This window comes from Sebastes fasciatus, chromosome 15, assembly GCF_043250625.1.
Source record: "Sebastes fasciatus isolate fSebFas1 chromosome 15, fSebFas1.pri, whole genome shotgun sequence".
NCBI lineage: Eukaryota > Metazoa > Chordata > Actinopteri > Perciformes > Sebastidae > Sebastes > Sebastes fasciatus.
Genome location: NC_133809.1, coordinates 11,016,727 through 11,041,583, shown reverse-complemented (window position 1 = coordinate 11,041,583; position 24,857 = coordinate 11,016,727). Strand labels below are relative to the sequence as shown.

Genomic DNA, 24,857 nt, shown 5'->3' with positions numbered 1-24,857 from the left:
ACCTGAATATATATTACTTTATTTCCCTTTTTCCCAGCTGGTAAGGGATTTGTTTCTATTTAAAAGAAAATTTCAGCTCAGGCCAAGTCAGAATCCAGCAGAAATATCAGCCTTTGCATGTGTAATTGAAATGATTCATTCATGACATACACACACACACACACACACACACACACACACACACACACACACACACACACATACACAAATGCTTACCAACTTTATAATGCACACAGCCCTCCAGTTCCCCGACTGTAATCCAACCCTGCTTCTTCTCCACTTCCGGGTCGTTGTGTAATATTCTGTTCCTGAGCCAGGACAAGTAGTAGACACGCAACTTATTCTTTTTACCTTGGAGAGGAGGGACGAAGGGAGGGAGAGAAATGAGATTGAATTTAGAGGAATGAAGTGATAAAACCCCAAAATACAATAGAAACCTATTCGGGTGTAAACAGCACACAATGGCAGATTACCGGGTCATTGTGACTGACCCAGATGACTTAGATTTGTACTTTGAGAAGAATGGAAGAAGCACAAGTCTCCAAATATTATTTGATCTTGCTTTCAAAACTGCCCTTGTAACTATTTACCAAATGTATGACACGTGATGGTACACATTCTTGAGAGAATAAAACACATACTACCATGTCTAAAAACACAGAAGATGCATTGAGGGTGGAAAAAAACAAAAAACTATCTGGATGTAGAGATGAGATAGTAACATACTTATGTCACAAATTATGTCATAGTATAGTATGTCATAAAAAAATATAGTATAGTATATCATAAACAATATTTCTAAAAAGTCATAGTACTGTATGTCATAAAAAAGTAATAAAAACTCATAGTATAGTATGTCTTGAAAAATGTCTTAAAAATGTCATAGTATGGTATGTCATAAAATATTTCTAAAAAGTCATAGTACTATATTTCATCAAAAATATCAAAAAAGTAATAGTATAGTATGTCACAAAAAATGTCAAAAAAAGTCATAGTACTGTATGTAATAAAACATAAAAAGTCATAGAATAATATGTCATAAAATGTCATAAAAAGTCATTGGCTGCATTTGAAACCGCATACTATACTAGAAGTACGTACTGATTTGGCCAAAATGTAGCATGCAGTATTCAGTATGCAAACAAAAGCAAAAATCTACAGTATGCCAAAAATACCCGGATGTTGTGATGTATATGCGTATCACAAATATAATACGATATGAGCTACCATCCGTTCAGATACAGTGTAGAAGGGTGCACTTGTGTAGGTGCATACGCTGTGAGTGTGTCTGTGTTAGACCTACCAGATATGGTGACCAGCACATTGAGCCCCTCCAGCACATCCATCTGTAGGAAGCGCCGTCTGGTGATCAGGTTATAGACTTTTCCCTGTCCACTTCGGTCAAGCAGCATAAGACCATTCTCTGTCCCCACCAGCAGGTTCACGCCTGAACACACACACACACACACATAGAGTCAGAGACACAGAAAGATATTCGGGACAGTTCAAACGTTCTTGTTTTATAAAGGAAGACGAAGGATGTTCCCTCCTACCCCAGAGTGCAGCACACAGGATCTCGGAGTTGAAGCGCTTCTTGTATTTGCGGATCTCTGGCGTGTCGCTGTGGGGTCTGATGTTGGTGGGGTTAACGTTGACCACGGAGATCTTTCTGGCTTCGTTTAGTCGGGCCTGCTCCTGCCTCAGCAGCTCATTAGCAAACATGGCTGGGATACCACAGAAGAAAAGGCAGATGAGGAAACAGAGAAAGATAGAACTGATTTGATTTTTTGCACAGCTGTGCAGGCAAAAAATGACCAGTTGTTGAGAATAAAAAAAGGTTGAATATGTAAAACGTGTGCTTTACTTACCTTCCGCTGAGCTATCATCATCATCATCATCGTTTTCACTTGGGGAAGTTTGATAGACACGTGGATCAACGAATGGGGTGAAGGACGCTTTGGACCCGCCCAGACCAAACTGCAAGACAGAAAACAGTGAGGCATTCATTATTATTACACGGCCTTGTTGAATACTCGACTCTGCTTGGTCAATCACAATGTTCTACGTTCTGTTATTACTTTATAGCAGACCGTTGCTATGTATAACAGACCGTTGCTATGGACGCAGTTCTGATCTTGGACTCTGGTAGACCATTTTTGTGTCAAATTATTGATTTCTTAAGTAAGTAGCTGTGTAATAAGCAGGATAATGTAAAGCGAGCGGGTCATTATTGTGAAATAAACTCCTTCAGGGCGATGCAAGACCCCTCAGCGAGCGCTTCGCGTCCTGCATCACCCTGTCGGGGTTTATTTCACAATAATGACCGGCTCTCTGTACATTATCCCTTACTTAACACATTACCTAGAGGTGCTTGAATGCATACTACAATTCCTACTTTTGTTTTGGAGTTCTGGATTTGTTTAATGTCAGACATCAAATATGAAAAGTCATCTATATTCATTTTTAATAATTAATCTGTAGATTTTTATGTTGACAAATATATATATATATATATATTTTTAAATAACACATCCACAGAGCCTTTAGAAAGGTGCCGAACAAAAGTATGGCTTTTCCTGAAAAAAATATTATGATTGTGAATTAATAATTTTAAAAGTTTTGGCGGGTCCAAAATGAATGTTTTGTTTATCTCTGAAGATATCTCACATTTGGTTCCCACTTCTAACCAGGCTTGTGAGCCAATAGTAAAACGACGTTGGTATCACGTTGCGTCTCTGGGTCGTCAGTTAGTGTGGAAAAAACGGATAAATGGCTGAGATTGACGGTAAGTGCCTGGCAACAACTTGTGTGACGGCCCCTGCCTCACTACTGAGATGCCAGTGTGGATTTGGCCATTCATTCTTTCCCTGTGTCCTTGAAGGTATCACGGGAGAGGATGCCTGATGCAGAGCACCTGATGCTGGCGCGTCCTGATTATAAAAGCCCCAATCAAGTGCTGCTCTGCCCCTTTTTTCCTTCACCTGGACTCATCCCTGTCAGAACCTGCCAGGCTGCCTTTGTTTGACTTTTCTTTAGTTTCCACTTACAACACATCACACTTCATCATGCTCACACATCCACATCTACATTACTGATGTTACTGACTGACACACTCCACATTTGTAGTTATTTCTGTATATTCTTAATTTATTTGTAATAAATATCTTTAATTTGCAATCAATCACTGCGTCCTTTCCCGTATTTGTCATGGCCTAGGAGCCGGGCTATGACACTTGTTGTGAAGTGAATGTAATGGAACGGGGGAGGGAGAATGCGACAGCTAGTGGCTGAATGTTATCAGTGTTATCAAAAGCACCTTTAATTTAGACTTAATTTAACTTTATGTTGTATTTACAGCACTATATCCATGAATGAGTGTGTGTGTGTGTGTGTGTGTGTGTGTGTGTGTGTGTGTGTGTGTGTCTGACCTCAGCCATGTCGCCCAGTTCCTGCAGGGCTGAGGTGGGTGTGGCTGAGGGAGAGTTGCTCTGCTGCACCAGGTCAGGGAGGTTACCATGGTTACTGTGATTGCCGAACCCATTACTCTCAGTGTGGCCACCTCTCCTCCTCTCCTCCGCCTGAGAGACGGACAAAAAAAAAGAGAAAATAGTAATGAAACGAAGGAAAGAAGAGATATAATGCTGAGAGGAGGGGTTTACAAGAAAGTGAGGACAGAAGAAGTAAAAGAAAACAAGGCGATAAAGAAGCAGAATGAGCCCAGCTTGATAGTAGAATATAAACAGTTTGTTTTCATTTCCTTCTCTCTAAATCCCTGTGGCTTGTGTGCGTGCACATTCATCACCTCTCTCATCACTAGAGTGCCGTCCTTGGAGCTATTATAGGCCTCTCCCAGAGAGTCCTCTGTCAGCCCTCCATACGACTCACTGCTGCTCTGCACTGCTGGCCTGCAACACACACACACACAAAACACACACCGCACAGACCCGATTATTTACAAAGCAATTCTGCCAAAACTATACTGACAAGCTGCTGGCAAGGCGCATATTCCAAAGACATGCATTTCTCAACACAAATGAATACTGACAAGTCCAGCTTTAAAAACAAACCACAGAGAGAGGGAAAGACAAAAACAGAGGGGACAACTTACATGATGCGGGGGATGTCGCTAACAGCAACTGTCCCATCATGCCCCACCGTCTCCCCGTCGTCATCGCTGCTCTCTGAATCTTCACTAGAGGACGAGTAGTCTGTCACCTTTATTGGAGCGCAAGATGGGGAGACAAAATAAAGAGAATAGGTCAGAAACCCTCTGAGAAACAACACTGTGATAAGACCTATTAAGGTTGTATTTCACATTTTTTTAAATCTTGTTAATGAGTAATGTTTTTATACTGGAATTATTCAAATTAAAAAGGTACTGTACCCTGTGGAGTTTTTGACCACTTTTAGCGCTATGCATTGTTTTCACCAGTGGGTCCTCGTTTTGTTTGTAACACACTCTCACTCCCAATTCGTCAAATATCGCCGCTTTCTCAGTGTCCCTCGGCATCGGATACCAAGACATGGAGGCACCCTTTAGCGACTCCGGGCTTTCAAATAACTCCAATATAAACCCACCCGTGGCGAGAAAGTCTGCTTGAGAAATACTTAACTTTTTTAATAACTTTGTTTGTTTACAAGGAAACTCCCCAGGGCAACTTTAACTACGGTCCCACTTACAAAATTGTGAGGAATTACTCTACCAATTTCTGTATTACAGTTTTATTAGAGGACCTAGAGGACCTATTATGCTTTTGTGCTTTTCCCCCTTTCCTTTAGTGAGTTATAGTTTGTTAAATGTGTGTTAAATGTGAGCAAATTTAAGTCTAGGCCAAAGGACACTGCTCCTGAACTGCCTCGCCTGAAGTCCTGCCTTTTATTCCGTAACGTGGTGATGTCACCAAGTAACCCATTTAATAACAATACCTGCCTCACGGCGAGTTTGACACGCCCTCAGACAAAGCTAGTTAAAGCGGAGCTGGAGCGGAGTCCGAAGAGTTTGGTTCAGTTAACCAATCACAACAGAGTGGGACAGATGACCAATCGGAGCAGACTTGGCTTTATTTGGGGGGTTGAACATTAAAGCATGTAAACATGTTCTTTTAGCTTTGTTGTGTTTTTCTTCTCTGCAATTTTCTATTCTAGGCAATAAAAATAAATATATCTATCTACTCATCATTGTACCTTGACTGGAGGTCTGCTGCCCTCCTCTACCCTCAGTTCTCTGAGTTCCTTAGCCAATGCACTTAGGTCCTATAGAGAGGAACAGAAGAGGAGAAACAGACAAAGTCAGTTAGTTCGTCAGTTCTGTATCTTCAGTTTTAACCTGAGGAGTGAGAGACCGAATCACATACAAGGACAAGGGAAGCAGAGAGGGGCAGAGAGTAGGACAAACCAAACTGATTTGTTGTCACGCAAACATCCGGGCCTGTAACCATAGGTGACCAGGAACAAGAGTGCTCATCTGAGATCACTTTTTCTGCTTAGCCACGCTAAAAGATTTATTTTGAAGTGATCACAGATCAGCACTTTTATTCGCTCACGAGCAATATATCAGCTATGTGCAGACGGGTCATAAGAGGAGACAGATAATCAGGCTTGATGTACTACTGGAGTGCAGCATCAATCTGCACCCCTTCTACCAATCACCCCCATGCCAACTGGCCTCCCCTCCCCATTCAACCCAGCCTATGGATCAGACCAAATCATGCAGACGGGGGAGGGGGAGGGGGGAGGAGGGGGACCGTCATACACGGTGGGCTTACCAGCTCCTCCTGACCAGTAACCGTGACGACAGAGAAACAGGAAAAGAGATTCAGGTGCTTGGCAGTTCAAGTGACACGCACTCACGCATGCATACACACACGCAAACTCGCACAAGCACGCGTCCACATACGCTCTCTCAGGTATGTGTGTAGAAGCACACGTGCACCGCCATCGCCGTTACACTCTGATATCTTAAAGTTAAAAGAAACATCTTCTTGTGAGACGAACTATCTTCACAATGCCAGGGGGGGAAAAAGAGGGGCTCGGAAGGTCGAGGCAAAGTAAAACTGGGATCAAATAAAGGGGACTGGAGTGTCACTAACCTCATCTATGGCTTTCTTATAGCTCTGAAGAATGAAAGGACAAAGAGAGGGAGGCAGAGAAAGACAGAACCAGATGAATAGCAGAAAAAAAGGAGAAGAAGGCCGGTAGAAGATTCCCAGAGAGGAGACCGCTGTGACAGAAAAATGGATGTGTGACTCACTGCAGGTCTGCTGGGTCTCGCTGATTCACGGCCCTCCTCCTGTTTGGGCTTGGCCTCCTGATTGGCTCCTGGAGGGGATCCTTCCTGCTTGGCTTGACCTATCAGAACAAGGAAGTAATTACACATTTCACCTAGGGACTCCCTAAAAACTTAGGGCCTTTCTCAAACCACCCCCTGCACCCTCGCTCTACCTACCTCCACTCCGTTTACATGTTCGCACGGAAGGTCCGCCATATTAAATGCCATCCCAAACCAACTAGCGGGGAGTGGAAGTGGGTTATACAACCCTTCAACAGCGAGCCTGCATCAGTACCGACTTACTGGCCACGTGTAATGGCGTTTTGTGCTCGTCATGGAAATCGCTTCATACAAATGTAAGTTCCGTGCAACTACCTGTACAAACTGCTCAAACTAAGATAGACATTTAATATCGTCACACAGATGTTAACAACATAAGATTGTATTTAGGATCAAATGTCTAGTCTAGAAAACAGCTGACGTGTTCATTTGATTGTAAAGTGTTGTATATTTACAGGAACTGCTGCAAAAACCGAGCAGCTCATTAACATTAGAGTTAAAAACAAGAAGAAGTTTACAAAAAAAGTAAAGAAACGCCACCACAGAGGCATGGGAGTAAGTTATATTTCTAGTTTCTCTGTATATTGCATATTCTTTTTATTACTAATACTGTCAACCTTTTCAACTTTGCACAACCTTGGTTACGAAACCATGGTTACGAAACGTTACGACAGTTTCCGTCGGAGACAGGGAAGTTGGTCCCAAAGCTTGCTGCTGTATTTATACCCTACACCTTAAAGAAAAGCTGCTTCATTCAGCTGTGAGTGTGACTACATGAACTTGAGAAGCTGGACTGAGTGGCAAAGTATGTGCTAGTTTTATTTCTGCAGCTTGGAAAATTAGACACACTAGCAGAATAATACACGCATACAATATGAGATCAGTTTATTTGATGCATGTCAATTATGAAGGCAATATACTAGTCATGTTTTCCTATAATTTTTATATTTGGTCTCACACTTATGGACCTACATAGAAATTGATAGTATGCCTTGTAAACCAGTTTATGCTGGGCATCTATTGATGCAAGATACTACATTGATATCAGAATACAGACCTCATATCTGAGTAGATTTTTGTTGTTGGACATAATTTAGTCCATCTAAATATAATAATAATGATGGTCAATTTGAGAATTTATCAACAGACAGGTAAAAGTTATTTGAAAATCTGCAGTGATGTCTAGTCCTGGTTGCAGCCATGCCAGTACAGGAGCATGAATTTAAGTGTATCTTCAAAAAATCAATGATTCTGGTTGAAATTACAATTAGGCGTGAGGTCTCCTGTACTTTTAATCTTTGGGTTAAGGCAAAGTTTAGGTTAATAAACAACTTTTTATGTTACAGTTTTGCTAGCTTATCCAAAAAGTGACAATACGACCCGATGCAAGCCGATGAGAATGCGCATCAGGCACACAACACAGGAAGTAAGGCGCCGCCCCCAGGTGAAAAAACAAGTTTTAAGGGAGTCCCATTGCACCTACATACACCAAAAAGTTTCCTTTGTATCACCAACATTTTTTAAATATGACAGTATGTTATCACTTTTAAAATACAATTTAACATTCGTATTGTCCGATGTCATTTAAGCTATTTTGTATTTTTCTTACCCTATCTTTATCAGGCCCTTTTTTTTGTTTTTTACATGTCTGCCATATTTACTGTCAACCCCATTGCAAAATAACACCCAACAAACGTGAAGGAAAAGCGATCCTACCATACTTCAACCTGTCTCTCTGCCATGTGTTTGTCAAGGGGAGATCCATGCATATCTTAGATATCCCTCTGGCCTGTTGTCTGACACATCCCTGTACGCCTTTCTCTCTATCTCCCTCCCTCATTTCCTCTCTTCTATCTCTCCGGAGGCTGAGAGCAACAGGGCACATCAGACAGGTTGATCAGAGCAGAACTGCGACTGACATTGTCCTGCTGATAGCCTCTGAAAACTCACTGTGAGTGGGTGTTTGTGTGATCCTGCGTCTGCATTTGCATGTATGCAAGAGCAGGTACATGCACCGGTTCTTAATTGTTTGCATGCAAGCGTGTCTGTGTGTGTTAATTTCATTGCATGTGTGTGTGTTTTTTGTGCGAGTTTTTGTACCTCTCCTCTCGGCTGAGCCTCCCTGAGATGAAGGGGAGGAGGAAGATGACGAGTTGGAGGACGTTCTTTGCAGCATGGCGTCCAGAGAGAGCTCTGAGCGCCGCAGGTCCGGGTTACTGAAACAAGTGGGAAATATTTTCACTCATTTTTAAAAGTTCTTTAAAAGTATACAGCATATTTACATAAAACATATGCATGCATTGTAGAATTGGCATGATTTTATATACTTTAGATAATCTTAGGCAACTCCTGCAGTGTAAAAAACAGCAGTAGTGATGCAGTATGATGGAATTTCTGCAATCAATAGGCTCTGCTCACAATCTAATTTAACAGCTGCAGCACTCTTTGCAAAAGTATATACAGCAGCACTTTCTGTAATGCTATACAAAAAAAAACAAGGAATTAATTAAAAAATCACTAAAGAATAACACAAGAGACTTATTATAGGTAAAAAAAAAAGTCTGTATAAATGTGTTAAGAGGTGGGTTAAAAGGTTATCTAGACCATGAAGGTGACTTTAGAGGTGGACATTGTGCTAGCTTTACCTGGCCCGTATGAGTTGAGAACCAGTGCGAGGGCCCAGACCCACTCCTCCATTAGGGGAGTTCTTCCTGACCAAGGCTGGGGAGATGGAAGTGGTCCTCTGGGGGACCTGGACACATACATGAATACACACAGACAGAAGGTCATCATTGCTGGTACAGCTCGGCTTTTAATCCCCAGTTTAAAGTTTGTATCCAGAATGTTTTTTTTATTATGATATCATTAAAGAGGACCTATTATGCTTATTTTCAGGTGCATACTTGTATTTTGGGTTTCTACTAGAACACTTTTACATGCTTTAATGTTCAAAAAACGCTTTATTTTTCTCATACCGGCTGTGTTGCAGCATCAACATCAGTTCAGTTTCCTCACTTGACTAGAGAGGGCACCACTGTGTCATTGAGTCACACAGCAACCACTTTGTAACCAAACAAATGAGAAATCATCAGCACTGAACTATGATATGCATGATGAGGTTTGTGTTCATCTTGATGCTTTTGATGTTTTCATTACTATGTTAATGCATACTACACTATACTAAACGACATATTCAAAGGTGTAATCTAGGGGTGTCACGATATACCGGCATTGACGGTATACATTAAAAAATGAAATATTGATATCATGTAAATAATACACATATGATAATATTGTTTAAATAATCCAGCGTCTCCTAAATTTTATATATACAGTTATGATTACAGACTCTCTCTCCACCTCCCTACACTCGCATTTTGAGTGCAATTCATTTGCCAAAAAAGAGACAAAACAAACAACAATCAAAGTTTAAGATGAATTTGACAGATTGTCAAATTTGACTGAAAATCTGATATCGTAAAAACCGTAGTGTAAACTAAAATTTATAATTATAATAATCTATACAAAATTCACTACAACATATAAACAGTGCTATGCAACTCTTATATAATACCACTTCATTCATCTAATAAGTTGCGCAAATTAAAACAATAAATAAACATGACATCTGGTAAATGTTTTTGGAACTTTTTAAAAATGGTGACATTGAAGAGGCACAAGAAGTGAGTAAAAATAACTAATCTATTGTGAGGAATGTGTGCTATACTCTGTTTTATGTTTGTGATCATATTCTTAATTCTGTTTATATATTTATTTAATATATATTTATGTTTGTATTTTCTTTTATTTATTTAGTTGTTTTTATTTATTAATTTCATTATATTCTCATTATATTCTTTTTAACTTTATGTTTGGCTATTTATTTTCAAGTAATTTTTATCATTATTATTATTTTATACACTGCCATATGTTCAGTTTGGGGGGAAGGTTCTGTGTTTCATGTATAATCTGTTAAATGCATAAAATCAATAAATAAATGTTTAAAAAAAAATAAAAATGAAACAATGCATTTTAAAATATTTCTTCTACAAGAAAACACATCATCAGTGATTGTCAATCTCCCTTTCTGATTGTAATTCTCTGACCTTGGGTGGGATGTCCTCCTCTCTCAGCCAGGCGGCCCTGTCCCGATCCTTGTCTCTGTCTCGTTCCTCCCTGCCGGTGATGCGCAGCGGGGCTCCGGGGGTGTCAGAAGTGGGGTCCGAGTTCTGGCGGGGCATCTCGGGCCTGGGGGAGCCCGCGCTGACGCCCTCGCTCAGAGCTGAGCCCGACTGTTCCTGCAGAGACTGAGAGCCGGACATGCTGCCAGAGTGGGTCTTCACTGGGACCAGGTGAGCCATCTGTAGGAGGGAGGGAGATAAAGACAGAGGGAGAGGTGAAGGGAGCATGTCAGGAGGGACGGGAGGAAGTTGAAGGGTGGAAGGTGTAGAGGTGAAAAGGTGAAAATGAAGAATTAAAAGGGCAAGAAAGAAAGATTGAGATGAAAAAAAAAGAGAGAAAAGGGAAGAGGGAGGGAGAAATCATAAAGAAGGATTGATTTATATGGAGGCATGAACTTTTTACAGTTTACAAGGAGCGAAGAGATTTGTGATTATTTGTTTTGATATACCGTTCACAAGGAAACCAAACATTCACAACCCTTCCTTTGGCACACACTCGCACACACACCTGTGGTTCGATGGAGCGGTGGATGGGTGGGGTGCGGGCGGGCTGCATGCCACCGCTGCTGAAGGACTCGGAGCGGGGAGGGAGGGAGGGGTCGGAGATGCGGTTGGACACTTTGTGCTGCAGCGCTGGGGAGCTCTGTCTGTTCAGCTTAGATCGATCCTCCACCTGGGACGGGTCACACATACCACTATCACTCACAGCCATGCACTCACGCAGCACAACCTACCACCACGCTCGACCCAATGGGGGTTTCGCTCCACCCGCCGTCCCCCACCATGCAACCCTACAAGCCACCAGACAATCATGTTTTTCTCACATTGCGTGTTGTACTTTCCTTTATCTGTAAACCTGTTTTTATTGTTCATGACTCATGACAAAACTGTTGCTCTGAGAAATTCAGTGGAAGTCTTGGACGTAACTTGTAATCTGCCTCCGGATAATTACACAGTTTAACCAGATCAGACTTCCACAGAAACCCTCAAAGAAAGTATGTGATCCGACAGGTTGCCGTTGCCAATGTTTTGTTTATCTTCTCAGTTTTGTTTTTTCATCTATAATTTCTGTGTATGTGTGTCTCAATGGAACCACATAGAGTTGAAAAGTAAGAGTGTCTGATGGCTGTGGGTAAAGGCCAAGAATTATCCCTAATCTTCTTTAGCAGAATTCAAACCAAAAACATAGATTTGATGTGCAAAGGTAGTGCGTGCGCACACACAAAAACATGTTTGATTTGACACAAGAGCTCGAGCGACTGCTTGCACCGACTTGTGGGAGCACCCGCGAGCGTCTAAGCCAACCGACACCAAATATCTAGAGGTGAGGAAAGCAAAGAGCTCCTCTTGCCAGTGTAATCAGATTATCAGATTATCTGCTGTGCAGTGAGAGAAGGCTCCGAGGAACTCTCCCAGCTGCCCAGATCACACTTTCCCCACTCTAAACAATCTACTCAACGGCTGGCGGAGAGTTGAGTCGTGGCTCAGCAGGGCATAGTGTCAACAGCCCCCAGGTAAACACGGGAACTATCCCCCTTTGGAGGCTTTCAGTAATTCCACATGAGCTCATAATCTAGGAGGATTATTCAAGATTACGACCTGGGTCGGAACAACTATGCAATACTGTGTCATTCCTCGAATCTTTGTTAGTTCCCTGCTAGGGAGTCAACTAAGGTGATATATAATGACGGCAGAAAACATCTCAAATAGTTAGTTGTTCACTTGGGATGAAAAGGCAACTAGTGATTTAGGAAAGAAACAGTAGCTAAATACAAAGACCCATCAGAAAAGAAGTATTTGGTGATTCAGGAGAAGCACTGCTGTGATCCAAGTGGAGTTTAATCTGTGGAGGCGATCAAGGTTAGCATAAACATCAACTGACCTTCAAAAGATAGAGAAATTACTATTAGAAGATCCCTTTACAGAAGAAAAACCTTTTGGGTAGTGCTGCTTAAATCTTCACTCTGTGTGTATCAAGTGTTTGGGTTTATCTCCAGTAAGAGTGTAAGAAAATATCGATACACATAAGTACACTATAGTATACTATGTTGCGCGATACTGTATCGATTCTCCAAAACATATCCATTTTTAATTAACCTCTTAAAAATCTGTCGGGCCCAGACCCGAGCTCAGTTTTAAAGCTAGAGCGAAGGTAGTGGCATCATATGAAACTAGAAAACCGAAGGAATCATTGGTACCAAGCATGTCATACTAGCTTGGCGAGAAGGAGGCGAAATAACGCTCCAAAGTTACGCTAAATTTTGACGAGGAAAAACTTGCCATGGCGATTTTCACAGATCCCATGGGTCCCTTGGCATTTGACCTCACGATATGTAAATGAAAATGGATTCTATCGGTACCCACGAGTCTCCCCTTTACAGATATGCCCACTTTATGCTACTGAATCGTTACCCCTGTATCATGATACGTATCGTATCGCCAGCCCTAATCTCCAGCCTACCACCCAAAAGCCCCTTCTACCATTCTAAGAGGTTAAAACAGAGCATTAGAGGAGGTTAATTGTGCCCACTGCCGCATCTACACTAAGAAAGGACAGAGAAAAAGATTAGGAAGGAGAGCAGATGGAGGACAGAGGGCGTCCTCTGAGGATCCAGGTTTGTTAAAAGGGTCCCACCACCACTTGGCCAGCACCCATCACCACCAAGCCGGGATTTGATCGACCGGTTGACTGACCTAGAAAGAAGTTGGGATGGGTGGGTTTCCCCGATGACATCGACACCAATATGGCGGCTAGGAGCGGGCTTGCAATGGCGTTTTGTGTGGCACCGGGTGGTAAGGGTGATAAGGTGGCTAGCAGAGTGGGGGGGTTGGGTTGGCTGGGCTGTGGTTAACTAAGCTACCACTGGATGAGGGTGATATGAGAAACTGTCCCTGCGTTTCGGCACCTCTCCTCCAGATCTCAGACCCAGTAGAGAATGTTTCCAGTATTAAAAATGTTCAGTATAAACAAACATGTAGTGAAGAATAAAATCTTTGTAGAGATAAATGTAGATATATTTACAGATCCTTAACTTATGTTAATGTGCGTTTGTATGTATGTACATTATGCATGTGTGCTCCTGCACTTCTATCTTTGTGAGGACTAATGTGACTTTTAGACTTTGAGAGTGGGGATGCTTTCTGAAAAGTGAAGACATGTTTGACAAAGGGCAGTTTGAGGGTTGAGACTTGGTTTAAGGGTTAAGTTTAGGATTAGGTTTTGGTTAAGAGGCAGTAGATGTTTTGATTTGTATCCAGGTGGGCACATTTTTCAGACTACAGTTTTAAAGATTCGATTGTAACTTTTCCTTTTGTTATTTAAAAAGGATTTGGCGACATCTCGTGGTCTGGTTGCAAATTGCAACCAAATGAGTGCCCTTCCGCTCACTCCTCCCTTTCCAAGACTGTGGTAACGCCGTTCGCTTCGCTCAGAGGCCATTCTTACCATAATAACACTACTTTAGGAGCAATGGAAGTCAGGCGGCGGCTGGCGGTGCTACGGTTCTGCACTCTGCAGCTCACTTTACCGTCGTTTCACAAGCACATCGGAGAACTACGGGGGCCTTCGGGTAATGTAAAAATGTGAAAGTGTTCGGTTTGTCCGTTCTGGGCTACTGTAGAAACATGGCGGTGCAACATGGCGGACTCAATGAAGAGGACCCGCTCACAATGTAGATATGAAGGGCTCATTTTAAGCTAACGAAAACACAACAATTCTTAGTTTCAGGTGATTAAACACTAATGAAAACATAGTTCTGAATATTAGATTCCATTTCTGCTAATAGATCCCCCGAATTATGTGTACCAACCTCTTAAAGTGGCATCAACCACTACTAAAGGTACAACGATTAGATAAGGGTTGGAGTTCAGCATGCAGTTGTTATGGTTACGGTAAGGATTTGGGGCTAGGTAATGCGTTATTTCAGTCACAAAGATAGAAGTACAAAAACATGTGTGTGTGTTCCTATTCATGTGTGCTTAGGACCAGGGTCTAGCACTCAACAGATCAGATGCAGAGCTGGGTCTGGGATCCGAAGGGAGAGCCGTACGGGGAGCAGTGAGGGGTACAGATTCTGACGGGGAGGGGATAGGAGGCCTGGTTGGGCTGGAGGAGTTGGCCATGGAAAGGTGGAGAAAATCTCCGGGGCTTGTTGTACACGAGGGTGTTGGGAGAGAATTGGGGGGAAAATGTGTCAGAGGACCAATGGCCTGAGGACGAGGGAGAGGTTCGTGGAGAGGTTTGTGGAGAGGTTTGTGGAGAGGTGCGAGGAGAAAGGCCCAGCCAAGCAGCTGGAGTCCTTGAAGAGATGTGTGGCAAGTGGTCAGAAGAGCAACTACTCATTAGTCTGCACTCAGCCAGGTTCTGCCTGAGTATGTCTGACGGGGCAGAAGCACTAAGGTCACACATGCTTGCTCTTCTTCTGTCCCCATCAGAAGTAAGGGAAAGTAAGGGGTGGTTATTAGGGACTTGAAGAAAAGTGCTAGAGGCAGGTGAGTAGGAGCTCCTGTGTCCAGATAGGGCGGAGTGGAGAGCAGTGTAAGGGTAGGATTGAGAGAGGGGGTCAGTTGTGTCAGTTGGGACCTCCCAGTCACCGGGCACCATGAGGTGCTCAGAGCTGACAGCTGACCTCATCTCTAGCCACCACGGTTCTATATCTACGTCTACTCTATTGCAAGGTGAGTGAGACCTGCTGCGACGACTGCAACTAACCAGTTTCACCTCTGGGATGCATACAGGGTTAGATACGGACTGGTGTCTGGACGACTGAGGATGAGGTTGAAGGGCCTTAAGCTCAGGGTCCTGAGACATTAGCCCCTGGATGGCTGCCTGACCGGGGGCAGAGAGAGGCCTGTCTCTGGGCTTCTCTTTTTGGGGCCCCAGAGGATAAAGGTTGTTTGCTGGATTAGACTGGCTGACTGGCCCTGGACCAGAATGACTCATACTAGGTCCCATACTGGGCCCTTGGCCAGGAGCATGGCTGTATTCCTGGATGTGTCCCGGGCTGCGGCTCCTCTGTCTGAGATTCTTAGCCCTGAACTCTCTGACTTGCTGACTTATCTCCTGCTTCAGCCCCGGATCGAGGGGTTCTCCGGGGTCTGGTGAAATACGGATGTCGGGGAGGTGGGTGGGGAGATGCTGGGGACCGTGGGACGCGGTTCGCCTAGGGACCTGAGCTCTGTGCTGGCCGTGAAAGCCAGGGGATGAAGCCGGTTGGTTGAATGACTGGTGGTGTCGTAGTTGGGAGCGGGGCGGGTTACCCTGAACATGCTGCTGCTGCTTCGGGACCTAGGAGTCAGAGTCAGAGGAAGGTGAGCAACAAAACACACACACAAAGCAGACATCGCACTGTGATTATCGAAGCAGCGGCGTCAAACATCTTCAGATTCAAAAAGCGAGGGCCACTGCTTCTAGTAAGACCTGCTGAATGAGACATCAACAACACAAGAAGGCCACTGGGTGTGTTTAATGTACAACAGGGGTTGATTTCCAAAAGGATCATCAAAATACATTTTACTTTTCCTCACTTTACAAAAACAATTTCACAATTGTAGAAAATACCTCATCACCTATTCATGCATGGCTTTCATGCATGTTGTGGCTTACCTCTTTAGCCCAGGCGGGCTTGTCATTAGGATTGATGATATCTTTGTAGTGGTACAGCGGCTTCTTCTCCGCTTGCCTTCCCTCCTGCTGCTGCTGCTGCTGTTGTTGTTGCTGCTGCTGCTGTAGAGACACCAGGTAGGCTCTCTCCTGCTGGAGCTGCCTCTGTAGCCGCTCCGCCTGCCGCTGCTCCTCTATCTGCTTACGTTTGTACTCCTGGAGGGAAAGAAGGGGGGGGGTATGAGAGATGAGAGACAGGAGAGCAAAACAGACAGATGGATATAGAAGGAGAGAGAGGAAGGAAGGTTAAGAGGAGGGCAGAGAAGATGAGGAAGAGAAAGTAGTGATAGACACAGAGGTCAACACTAAAACAGGCGAGTCATTATTGTGCAATTTTCAATCTATCGGTCGTTGCAATTAGTCGTTGCAATACTTCTTATTATTTATTAAAACTTCCCAGATGTGTGCTTTAGGACAACTTGACTGGTTATCCTAAATGGGAAGCTGAGATTATCTGTTATCTGTTTTGTGCGTATGTGCAAATACTATGTGTTAGGGATGCACCGATACCGGATCGGATATCGGTGACAATGGGGCCGATCTATTCAATTCAATTCTATGTTTATATACTATATATGTTATATACTGGAATTTGAATTCCTGATTACGTTTTGACCAATTAGTTGCTGCATTAAAAAGGTTTACATTACAATTTTGAAGATTTCTTTTACCAAGTCGCTGGTGCACGATTTATTAAATAAAGAACAATTAAATAGATGTATATCTGTGTATTTACTGGTCACATTTTGTTTTACAAAGTTAGGAAAGCAATGTTCAAGTGAAGCCTGATGTTGCCTTACACATAAAAGAATGATCCCAGTCACTTCCACACAGTGAGGCATACATCTCATTAATTTAACACTGGTATCAGATCGGTACTCGGTATCGTTATTGGGTATCAGGACTGAAAGTGTTGGATCGGTGCATCCCTACTATGTGTGCAACGAGCCTGTTTCTAAAGTCAGATTGGAGCCATCCGTTAACAAATATTGCAAAACACAACTGACACACACAAATATTGACAACTGGAATCATGTATATGGAACACAAACACACACACCTTGCACAATTATAACCACATTTGTAAGGCTGATGATGGATAAAGGGGACCAGGAACTTACTGGACATGAGGCAAATCTTACAAGACAGGGGAGAGGAAGGTAGGTACTGAGAGGGAAGGAAGGAAGGAAGGAAGGAAGGAAGGATGGCGGTATGAAGGGAAGGGGAAGCTGCCATTTTTCGGGCTTCAACACATCCCTGGGATTTGTTGCTGTGGCCTGTGGAGTTTACATGGGTTGGATCTCAAAAGGTTTCCTTTAATATATTTCTCTTCAAATAGGACGCATGGACAAATACTACGAGACATACTGTGGATACATCGCACTAATAAAATAAAGAACTGTTGCCCCAGATAAGACTGGGGCACTGAGAGAAACCCTCTGAGGGAAACAACAATGTCCTATTTCCTCTCAGTTGTTCTCACGTTGTGTGGGCCAACATGATTTTGGGCAAACCAAACTGTTTTTTCTGCCCCCCCTCTGGGGAATCCTTTGAGATCCAGCCAAGTAAATTCATGCAATCAGTGATCTGAATACATTCAACACGCAATTCATTGTTTCGCTTCCGGTTTTTCCTCAAATGGATGTGGAGCTAACAGGTTTCCTCACTGTAAAGCTGCCACTGGGGTGCATGCAGTGGGGTTATGGGGCTACACAGCACAGATGGGGAGCAGTAGTAGCACTATGGTTACCATCAGTAACGCCTGTTCCTGTAGTAGCTGCTGCTGGAGAATCTCTAACTGCCTCTGTTCCTCCTCCAGCTGTCTACGGATATACTCCTGAGCAGCGTGTCGGCACAAGGAGATAGAAATAGACCGAGAGTAAAAAAATCAGGAAATCTGAACACAGACAGAGAGAGAGAGAAAGAGATGTAGAGAAGATAATCTCCCGAGGAGGCTGTGAATGAGGAGAGAAGATGAGAGAAGATGAAGCTAAGGAGACCGTGCTCTCGAACAATAGTGATGTGTTACAGAGGAAATATGACAAAGAGACAGAGAGGAAAAAGAAGAAGAGGTTTGAATATATCTTTCCAAAACACTTGGAAAGCGTGGGAGGAGAGCAGCGGAGCGATACAGAGGGAGCAGGACACAGACAAAAAATACACATCAGAACAGCAGTAAGTTCAACGAGAGGATGATGGAAAGAAAGCAGAAAGAGGTAGGCTACTGGGGAAGATACAGAACATTTAAAAATGCACACAAGAGCAGAACCAGAAATAGAAAAAGAATCCCAGAAATAGTAGCTTGAGAAGCAAACAGCGCCGATGACTAAACCTGTTACATTTAGATCTCAAAGGCTACAACAGTTTCCAGTCTGACAATATCATACAGGGACCCAAGCTCTGATATATTATATCAAAAACACTGAGCGCATCTTGATGATATGCTATTTGCTCAATATTTGTTTTTTGTGCATCTTTGAAAACATTTAACAAAGTTGTCTATTGACACTTTAAAGGCCTTTACACACCGTTTTTTTTTTAATCGCACGTCAATATATTCTTTCGAACTCTTGTTTTTTTCATGAATGCTTTCACACAGAGTGCAAATATTACTTATGACTCGGCGAAAAAGCGACATGATACCATGATATTCTTACACTAACCCTAACCGATCTCATTCCTCATGCCTAAACCTAACCAATCCAACCAACGAAGGCAAGGAGTACTAGCCAGTCAGAGGCAGAGCAGGGCGGGCCATGCCTTCGCTATAGCAGGATACCAGGACGTCAAACTTTATCACTCCTTTCAATCTTGACAAAGGCAGCGCAGACCAGATCCACTCCTTCTGTTCTCACCTTTCACAATAAAAGCCCTAGGCATATAATATTGGCAGGTGAGTATTTAGCTTTTTTTATGTTGTTTAGTCATCACGCCCCCGGTGTGTAAAGGCCTTTAGATGTGGTAAAAAAAATTTAATCAGAGACAGAAGAAAGTCGTGTTTTTGCATGTAAAGATCCAGGAGGTGATAAGAAGAAAGTGAACTAATAACAAAGCATACTGTAGCGCAACTGCTTCATGGGATATAAAATGTCAGAGTTCTGCGTGTTTGAATCTGAAATCCTGAAAAAAACAAAAAACAATAGGGAAATACGCCACTGAGGTAATTTAAGGAGACAAGTAAAATCAGTGTGACTCAGGAGGACAGAGGAAGACGCTGCCATGAAAAGAAACAGAGAGTTGAAGGGCAAATGAAGGATTCTGGACTCATAGGTCACACATTTCTGTGGCACCATACTGTCTGTCTTCATACAGTAGTATGTGAGTTCACATAATATTACAGTAAGTGTATAAACCTGCTCTCTCTCCGCGTGCCTCCTCTCCTCCTCTCTACGGAGCTGCTCCATTTCCTCGTAGCGCCTCCTCTGTTCCCTCTCATGCTGCTTCCTCAGCTCGCGCTCTCGCTGCTGCTGCTGTCAGGACGACACGAGAAACACACAACGCAATGTTTTCACACGAATTAAGAAATCCTGTCTCAGCAGAGATCCTCACACACACACACACACGCTTTGATATGTGAACTCATTTGATCATCGTTCTTTTTGCAATCTTTACTAAATTTCATTCCTTCCGCAATGTGTCTTTGCTTGTAATAGGGCATTCACACTTGTCACAAAAACATGTCACAGAGTCACAGACACACACTTGGCCTCGAGTGGAAGGGTCATGTTAGTTGAGACGAGTCATGGTGCTTAGCCGTGCGTCGGGAGGCAAACCCTGGTGGGAACCCAGAGAGAGCGCACAGATTATGGGCTAAGGATTTTCTTCTATAAGCCTGCTCTCTGGAACTAAGAGAGGGACACTGGGGAAAGGCTGAGTGTGTGTGTCTGTCTCTGTACCGCTCTCCCTTTCTACTGCAACCTCTACCAAATGGTGAACGAAAGGTTTTTGTAAGTTTGAAGTGCCAGAATGGGACGAATTATGTTTGCAAATAGGCTTTAAAGTGTTTAAAAGACGAGAGCCAAACAGAGGGCTTCCATTGGGGATGTAAATTTGGGCTATGCATGTTAAAAACGTATATACTTGTGTACCTTTTTCAGTAACACTTCATTTTACAGGTCCGCAAATTTCATGGTAATTAGGTGATAATTAGCAAGTAACCTATTTTAAATTTCTTTGGAATTACTGCCAAATTACCCCAATATTTACCTCAAAATGTATCAAAAAATTACTTTATTATAAACATTATTTAATAATTATATGCTAAAATAGCATATAATGGTTAAAATAGGGCCCTTAGGCTTGAGAAGCAGCTGTGCGCTGCTCTTCATCGGAGGTGGAAAACCAAAACTAATAGAAGACACTTCTGATCAGGCACAAATCTCAATATTGTGTGACTTTTTGTCGACACAAATGTAACCTGGTGGCTAATGTAATGATTTGTTTTTTAAGAAATTTCAAAGAAGTTATTTGCTAATTATTATCTATTTATTAGCAGACATGGAAATCAAGCATATCAATTAACTTTGTATTCTTTTTCCTGGAAATATATTAAATAAATTACCAGCTATTGGGAAATAGCGGAATATTATAATAAAAATTATGTTTATAATAAAGTAATTTTCGATACATTTTGAGGTAAATATTGGGATAATTTGTCAGTAATTCCAAAGAAATTTCAAATAGGTTTCTTGCTGATTAGCACTTAAATACCATGAAATTTGCGACCCTGTAAAATTAAGTGTTAACAATTTTTCATATAAGCTGCTTGCATTCAACAAGGTCAAAAGTCATGGCTAGTGCCTCCTCCAGCTAACCTCCTCCACGCGCCTCCTCTGCTCCTTCTGCTCCTCGATGCGTTTTTGTCTCTCAGCCAACAGCAGGCGCTTGTGCTCCTCGTTCTGCTGTTGCTCCAGCTGCTGCTGCCGCCGCTGCGCTTCCGAGCGCTCCTTATTGGCCAGCTGGAGGCGCAGGAAGTCCCGCCTCAGTGTCGACTCTCCGGGGACGTTGATGATGGAGCTGTCAAATGGACCAGTGAGAAGAGCAAGGTGATTTTGAGTTAGTGATAAGATGTCAATGTTTTTTAGGAAAAAAAAGTTGTGTTTATATTAGGGCTGTCAAAGTTAACGTGATAATAACACGTTAACGCAACTTGCGATTTTTAGGTTGTAACGGGCTCAGTTTTAAAGTTTTAAATCTCCCTTTATGGTACATTTTGAACAGATACAAAATGTGCAATTAACTTGTGATTAATCATGATTAACTATGGACAATCACGCGATTAACTATTTGAATCGATTGACAGCTCTAGTTTATATTCGTACAAGTGTGAGGATACTGACCTTGGTTCACCCATGTCTCTTTCTTCATCCTCCTCTTCACTGCCACTGTACTCGTACTCTGTCTCGTCTGATAGAGAGAGAAAGAAAAATTGTAAACAAATAAAAACCATATGAGTAAGGTAATAACCAGCAGAGAGCAAAGCCATTCCACTTCACATTTTTCATTTTTCACTTGAACTACCTTTGCTCATTGCTGAGCTGCTTACGATTCTGGCATTCCCAGATCCACACTCCTTCAAGGCACTTTCTTTTAGCCGCTTTGAATACGAGTATAAATTGTAATTTCACTGTGTGTAGCGAGGTGGGGAACATTAGCTCGGAGCTCTTTCAGTCGAACGGGGCTTTAAAGCATAACGGTTGTAGAGGCGGCGGCTCCGGCTCTTCCTGAGACACGTCCACGCGGACCTGTCCTCCGAAAGTGACAAAGTGACAGCTGGAGGAAGCCACCGTCTCCACAATGACAAGACATTTCTATACATCATCACGACGTCCGCCCCGCAGTCTGTTGTTTCTTGGAGCGGTTAATGTGGTTCTTACTGGCGCAGTCCTGTGTGCGATTGTCAGTCTATCACTCAAACTGTGTGTGTGTGTTTGTCACTGTGACGGCACACGAGTGTGTGGGAGAATTTGCGTCTGTGTGTGTGTCTAAAAGTGTATTACATCTCTTTGTTTTTTATGGGTGCAAAGAGTCGATTGTGTGTTTAAGTGTGTATCTGTGTCACACACTGAATGTAATGGGTGTGTCTGCTGCACTGTGAAGTTATAATCCTTCATTTTCATGAAATCAAACCCTGTGTTTGATCCTATTTATGGTTTTCAGTAATGGCGATTCAACATATATAGATTCTGTAGTTACCTGTCGATATATTAGTTTTCATTGTTAGTGGCGGAGTCCGCCATTCTCACGCTGGATTCACAGGAAACAATGAATGTGTGTAATTCGGCATTACCGTTTTTAATTTCACACACCGACAGCCGTATCAGAGCTGTATTGAGTTATTGATAATGCATAACAACATTCCCTACTGCTGCTGCTTCACATTAAAAGCATTCAATTGGCGAAACACAGGGTGACTTTAATTGTGAAACAGTCACATAAAACATGTATTTGTCATATAGTTTAAATGTGCTAAATGCAAGATTGGGAGCATTTGTATTGCCTCCGCGAGGCTCAACATGGCTACAGCTGAGCCGGCGGCTCGAAGCTATCGGTGCTAACAGCACTAACAGTGAAAACAACGGCAACAAGTAATTGCCGTATGAGAGCAGTGCAGAACGGCAGTCGTGAGCTAGTCATTGGGGCACGCTTACATGCACGAACACACACTCAAAGGCACACACGGCCGGACCGACTATGTCAACAAAGCAAGGAGTAGCTTTGATTACAACACACCCAGACGCAGAGTGACTTCGTTCTCTGCTCAGGTAGACATTACTCCTCTATATCTTTACATAGCAAATAGTTGTTTGCTGCTATATTAATGCTCTGGATATCGAATAGAGCAGTGGACATAATCACTCTAGAAAAAAAATTACAAATCCTCAAACGAAATCCTTGAATAAAGTGATTCAGCGTATTAAATTAGTCTTTTTTACTAAATCAACTTTCTTTAATGAATAGAACTCGTCAATTTTGTCATAAATAAAGTGACGGCGTCTAATTTTGGATTTAGAAGTGAATTTTAGTGTCACATTTAGTGAAACATTTTGAGTAAGTGAACCACTAATATGACACAATTTTGTGATATACAGCATCATCATTGCATCACTGTATACAAAGGAAACTCTCCTTTTAACGTCAGCTAACTCCTGCGGGCATCTATCAAGCGTAACTACTTCATGAATCAGTCGCTCCACCTCCTCCGCCAACATGTGTGTAAATTATGCGTTTACATCTGCGTTTAAATCCATACGTGCACGTCTATAAAACACATGTTCTCCCTCACCCCTCTCTCCTCTCTTCTTCTTGGTGCGGTCGATGTGGTCCTTCAGCTGGATGCGGATCTGCCTCTCGTTGGGCAGTTCTCTGATGAACGGGTGTTTGAGGAGCTGCTCCGTGCTCGGTCTCTGGCTGTGGCTCTTCACCAGACAGCTCTCTATGAACGACTGGAACTTCTTCGACCTGAAACCACAAACACACACCAAAGAAGTAAATAAATAACCCGCAGTGTTTGACTGAACTGATTATCCTGCTCTTGATAGTGTTGCAAGATTCCCACTCACCACTTCTTGGACTTGAGTCTGGGGGCGGGGTTGCGTGGGATGAGGAAGAGGGCTCTCATTGGGTGCATGTCACACAGCGCTAAAGATTCAGATATCAGGTGGGTGAGTTACTGTAGGGTGAATGTTTCTAGCTAATTGTGATGAACATTATCATGGCATATAGTCAAAGCCAGCTGGAGTTAGCCCTCATCTGATCAATACGCTGTCAATACTGATAATAATCTATTAGTGTAACACACACTCTTAGGTCTTGTCGTCTTGAAGAACACCTAGGTTGGTTATCCATCTCACATAATGGGCACTATAACATCTGGTTATTTGGGGTTTTTAATATCCAAACTTCACATTGTCAAACCTAGCCAGGGGTTAACTAGTCTTCAGCTCAAAACGATACCCAGATTAAAAGATGTTTTAATATTTGGGATCATTTTTGTTCACGGCTTTTAGTTCGTCCTATGTGTGCCACGTGACGTGCCACGAGTTTTCAGCAATTGACTCTTCCTAAGTCCCGCCCCTTTTCGCTCTGTGCTCCAATAACATTTGAGCAGGCTTGGAACCTGGCTGAACCTCAACTTTCCCCTTTCCTGTTGGGTTATACATGTACAGTACTATGACATGCTATCTCTGTTCAAATGTAACACTACTATGACTTCTATTACAATAAGGAACTATCGTTTTGTGCAGTCCTGGTTCTGGTTCTCCCGTGCCTCCCTTCTCTCCAGCGGTCCCAACAATACGGCCTGGGTCTCCAGCAGCGTGGGGTCAGTGTTGGCTCATGGCTGGAGGAGGAGCCGCTGCCGCCGGGCGCAGAGCTTTCCACCTCCCGCCGGAGCTCCGACTGCAGGCCGCTGATTTGCATGATTTTGTTTGATTTCGTTATATTATCTCTGCTTTGTGCCGACCCGAAGTATGTTGAAGTATGTTTCTATTTGTCAAGCTTGTCCGACCTAGCAACAGTAAACTAAGGGGGGGCAGGACTGAAGATCGGTCAATTGCTGGCATCCTAATGTGATTAATTTGTGTTTACTGAGTCTAAACCCATATCTTATGTCCAATTTGTGAAGCACACACTGAAATATTCTCATATAGTTGGAGGTCTTCTTCCAAAACAGCATTGTACTCTC

The 24,857-nt window shown here is 42.8% G+C and overlaps 1 protein-coding gene across 21 annotated transcripts in view; it reads right to left on the bottom strand.

The window, feature by feature from the left end:
* The window catches only part of LOC141783213 (traf2 and NCK-interacting protein kinase-like), a 74,758-nt gene that overhangs the window by 8,218 nt on the left and 41,683 nt on the right, over positions 1-24,857 (bottom strand). For 2 of the 21 annotated variants that reach the window (XM_074660350.1, XM_074660348.1), the window contains exons 9-30: positions 23,734-23,812; positions 23,457-23,632; positions 21,511-21,577; positions 20,986-21,187; positions 19,525-19,641; positions 17,922-18,008; positions 16,115-16,327; positions 15,221-15,796; positions 11,018-11,182; positions 10,435-10,689; positions 8,974-9,080; positions 8,429-8,544; positions 6,251-6,348; positions 6,090-6,113; positions 5,185-5,253; positions 4,109-4,215; positions 3,803-3,905; positions 3,429-3,578; positions 1,869-1,977; positions 1,554-1,724; positions 1,304-1,447; positions 217-351 (exon numbers count right to left, since the gene is read on the bottom strand). In XM_074660350.1, coding sequence (XP_074516451.1) covers positions 217-351; positions 1,304-1,447; positions 1,554-1,724; positions 1,869-1,977; positions 3,429-3,578; positions 3,803-3,905; positions 4,109-4,215; positions 5,185-5,253; positions 6,090-6,113; positions 6,251-6,348; positions 8,429-8,544; positions 8,974-9,080; positions 10,435-10,689; positions 11,018-11,182; positions 15,221-15,796; positions 16,115-16,327; positions 17,922-18,008; positions 19,525-19,641; positions 20,986-21,187; positions 21,511-21,577; positions 23,457-23,632; positions 23,734-23,812 — 3,270 coding nt within the window. The remainder of the gene's footprint in view (positions 1-216; positions 352-1,303; positions 1,448-1,553; positions 1,725-1,868; positions 1,978-3,428; positions 3,579-3,802; positions 3,906-4,108; positions 4,216-5,184; positions 5,254-6,089; positions 6,114-6,250; positions 6,349-8,428; positions 8,545-8,973; positions 9,081-10,434; positions 10,690-11,017; positions 11,183-15,220; positions 15,797-16,114; positions 16,328-17,921; positions 18,009-19,524; positions 19,642-20,985; positions 21,188-21,510; positions 21,578-23,456; positions 23,633-23,733; positions 23,813-24,857) is intronic. The other 19 variants (XM_074660364.1, XM_074660356.1, XM_074660352.1 and 16 more) reach the window with 14 other exon arrangements.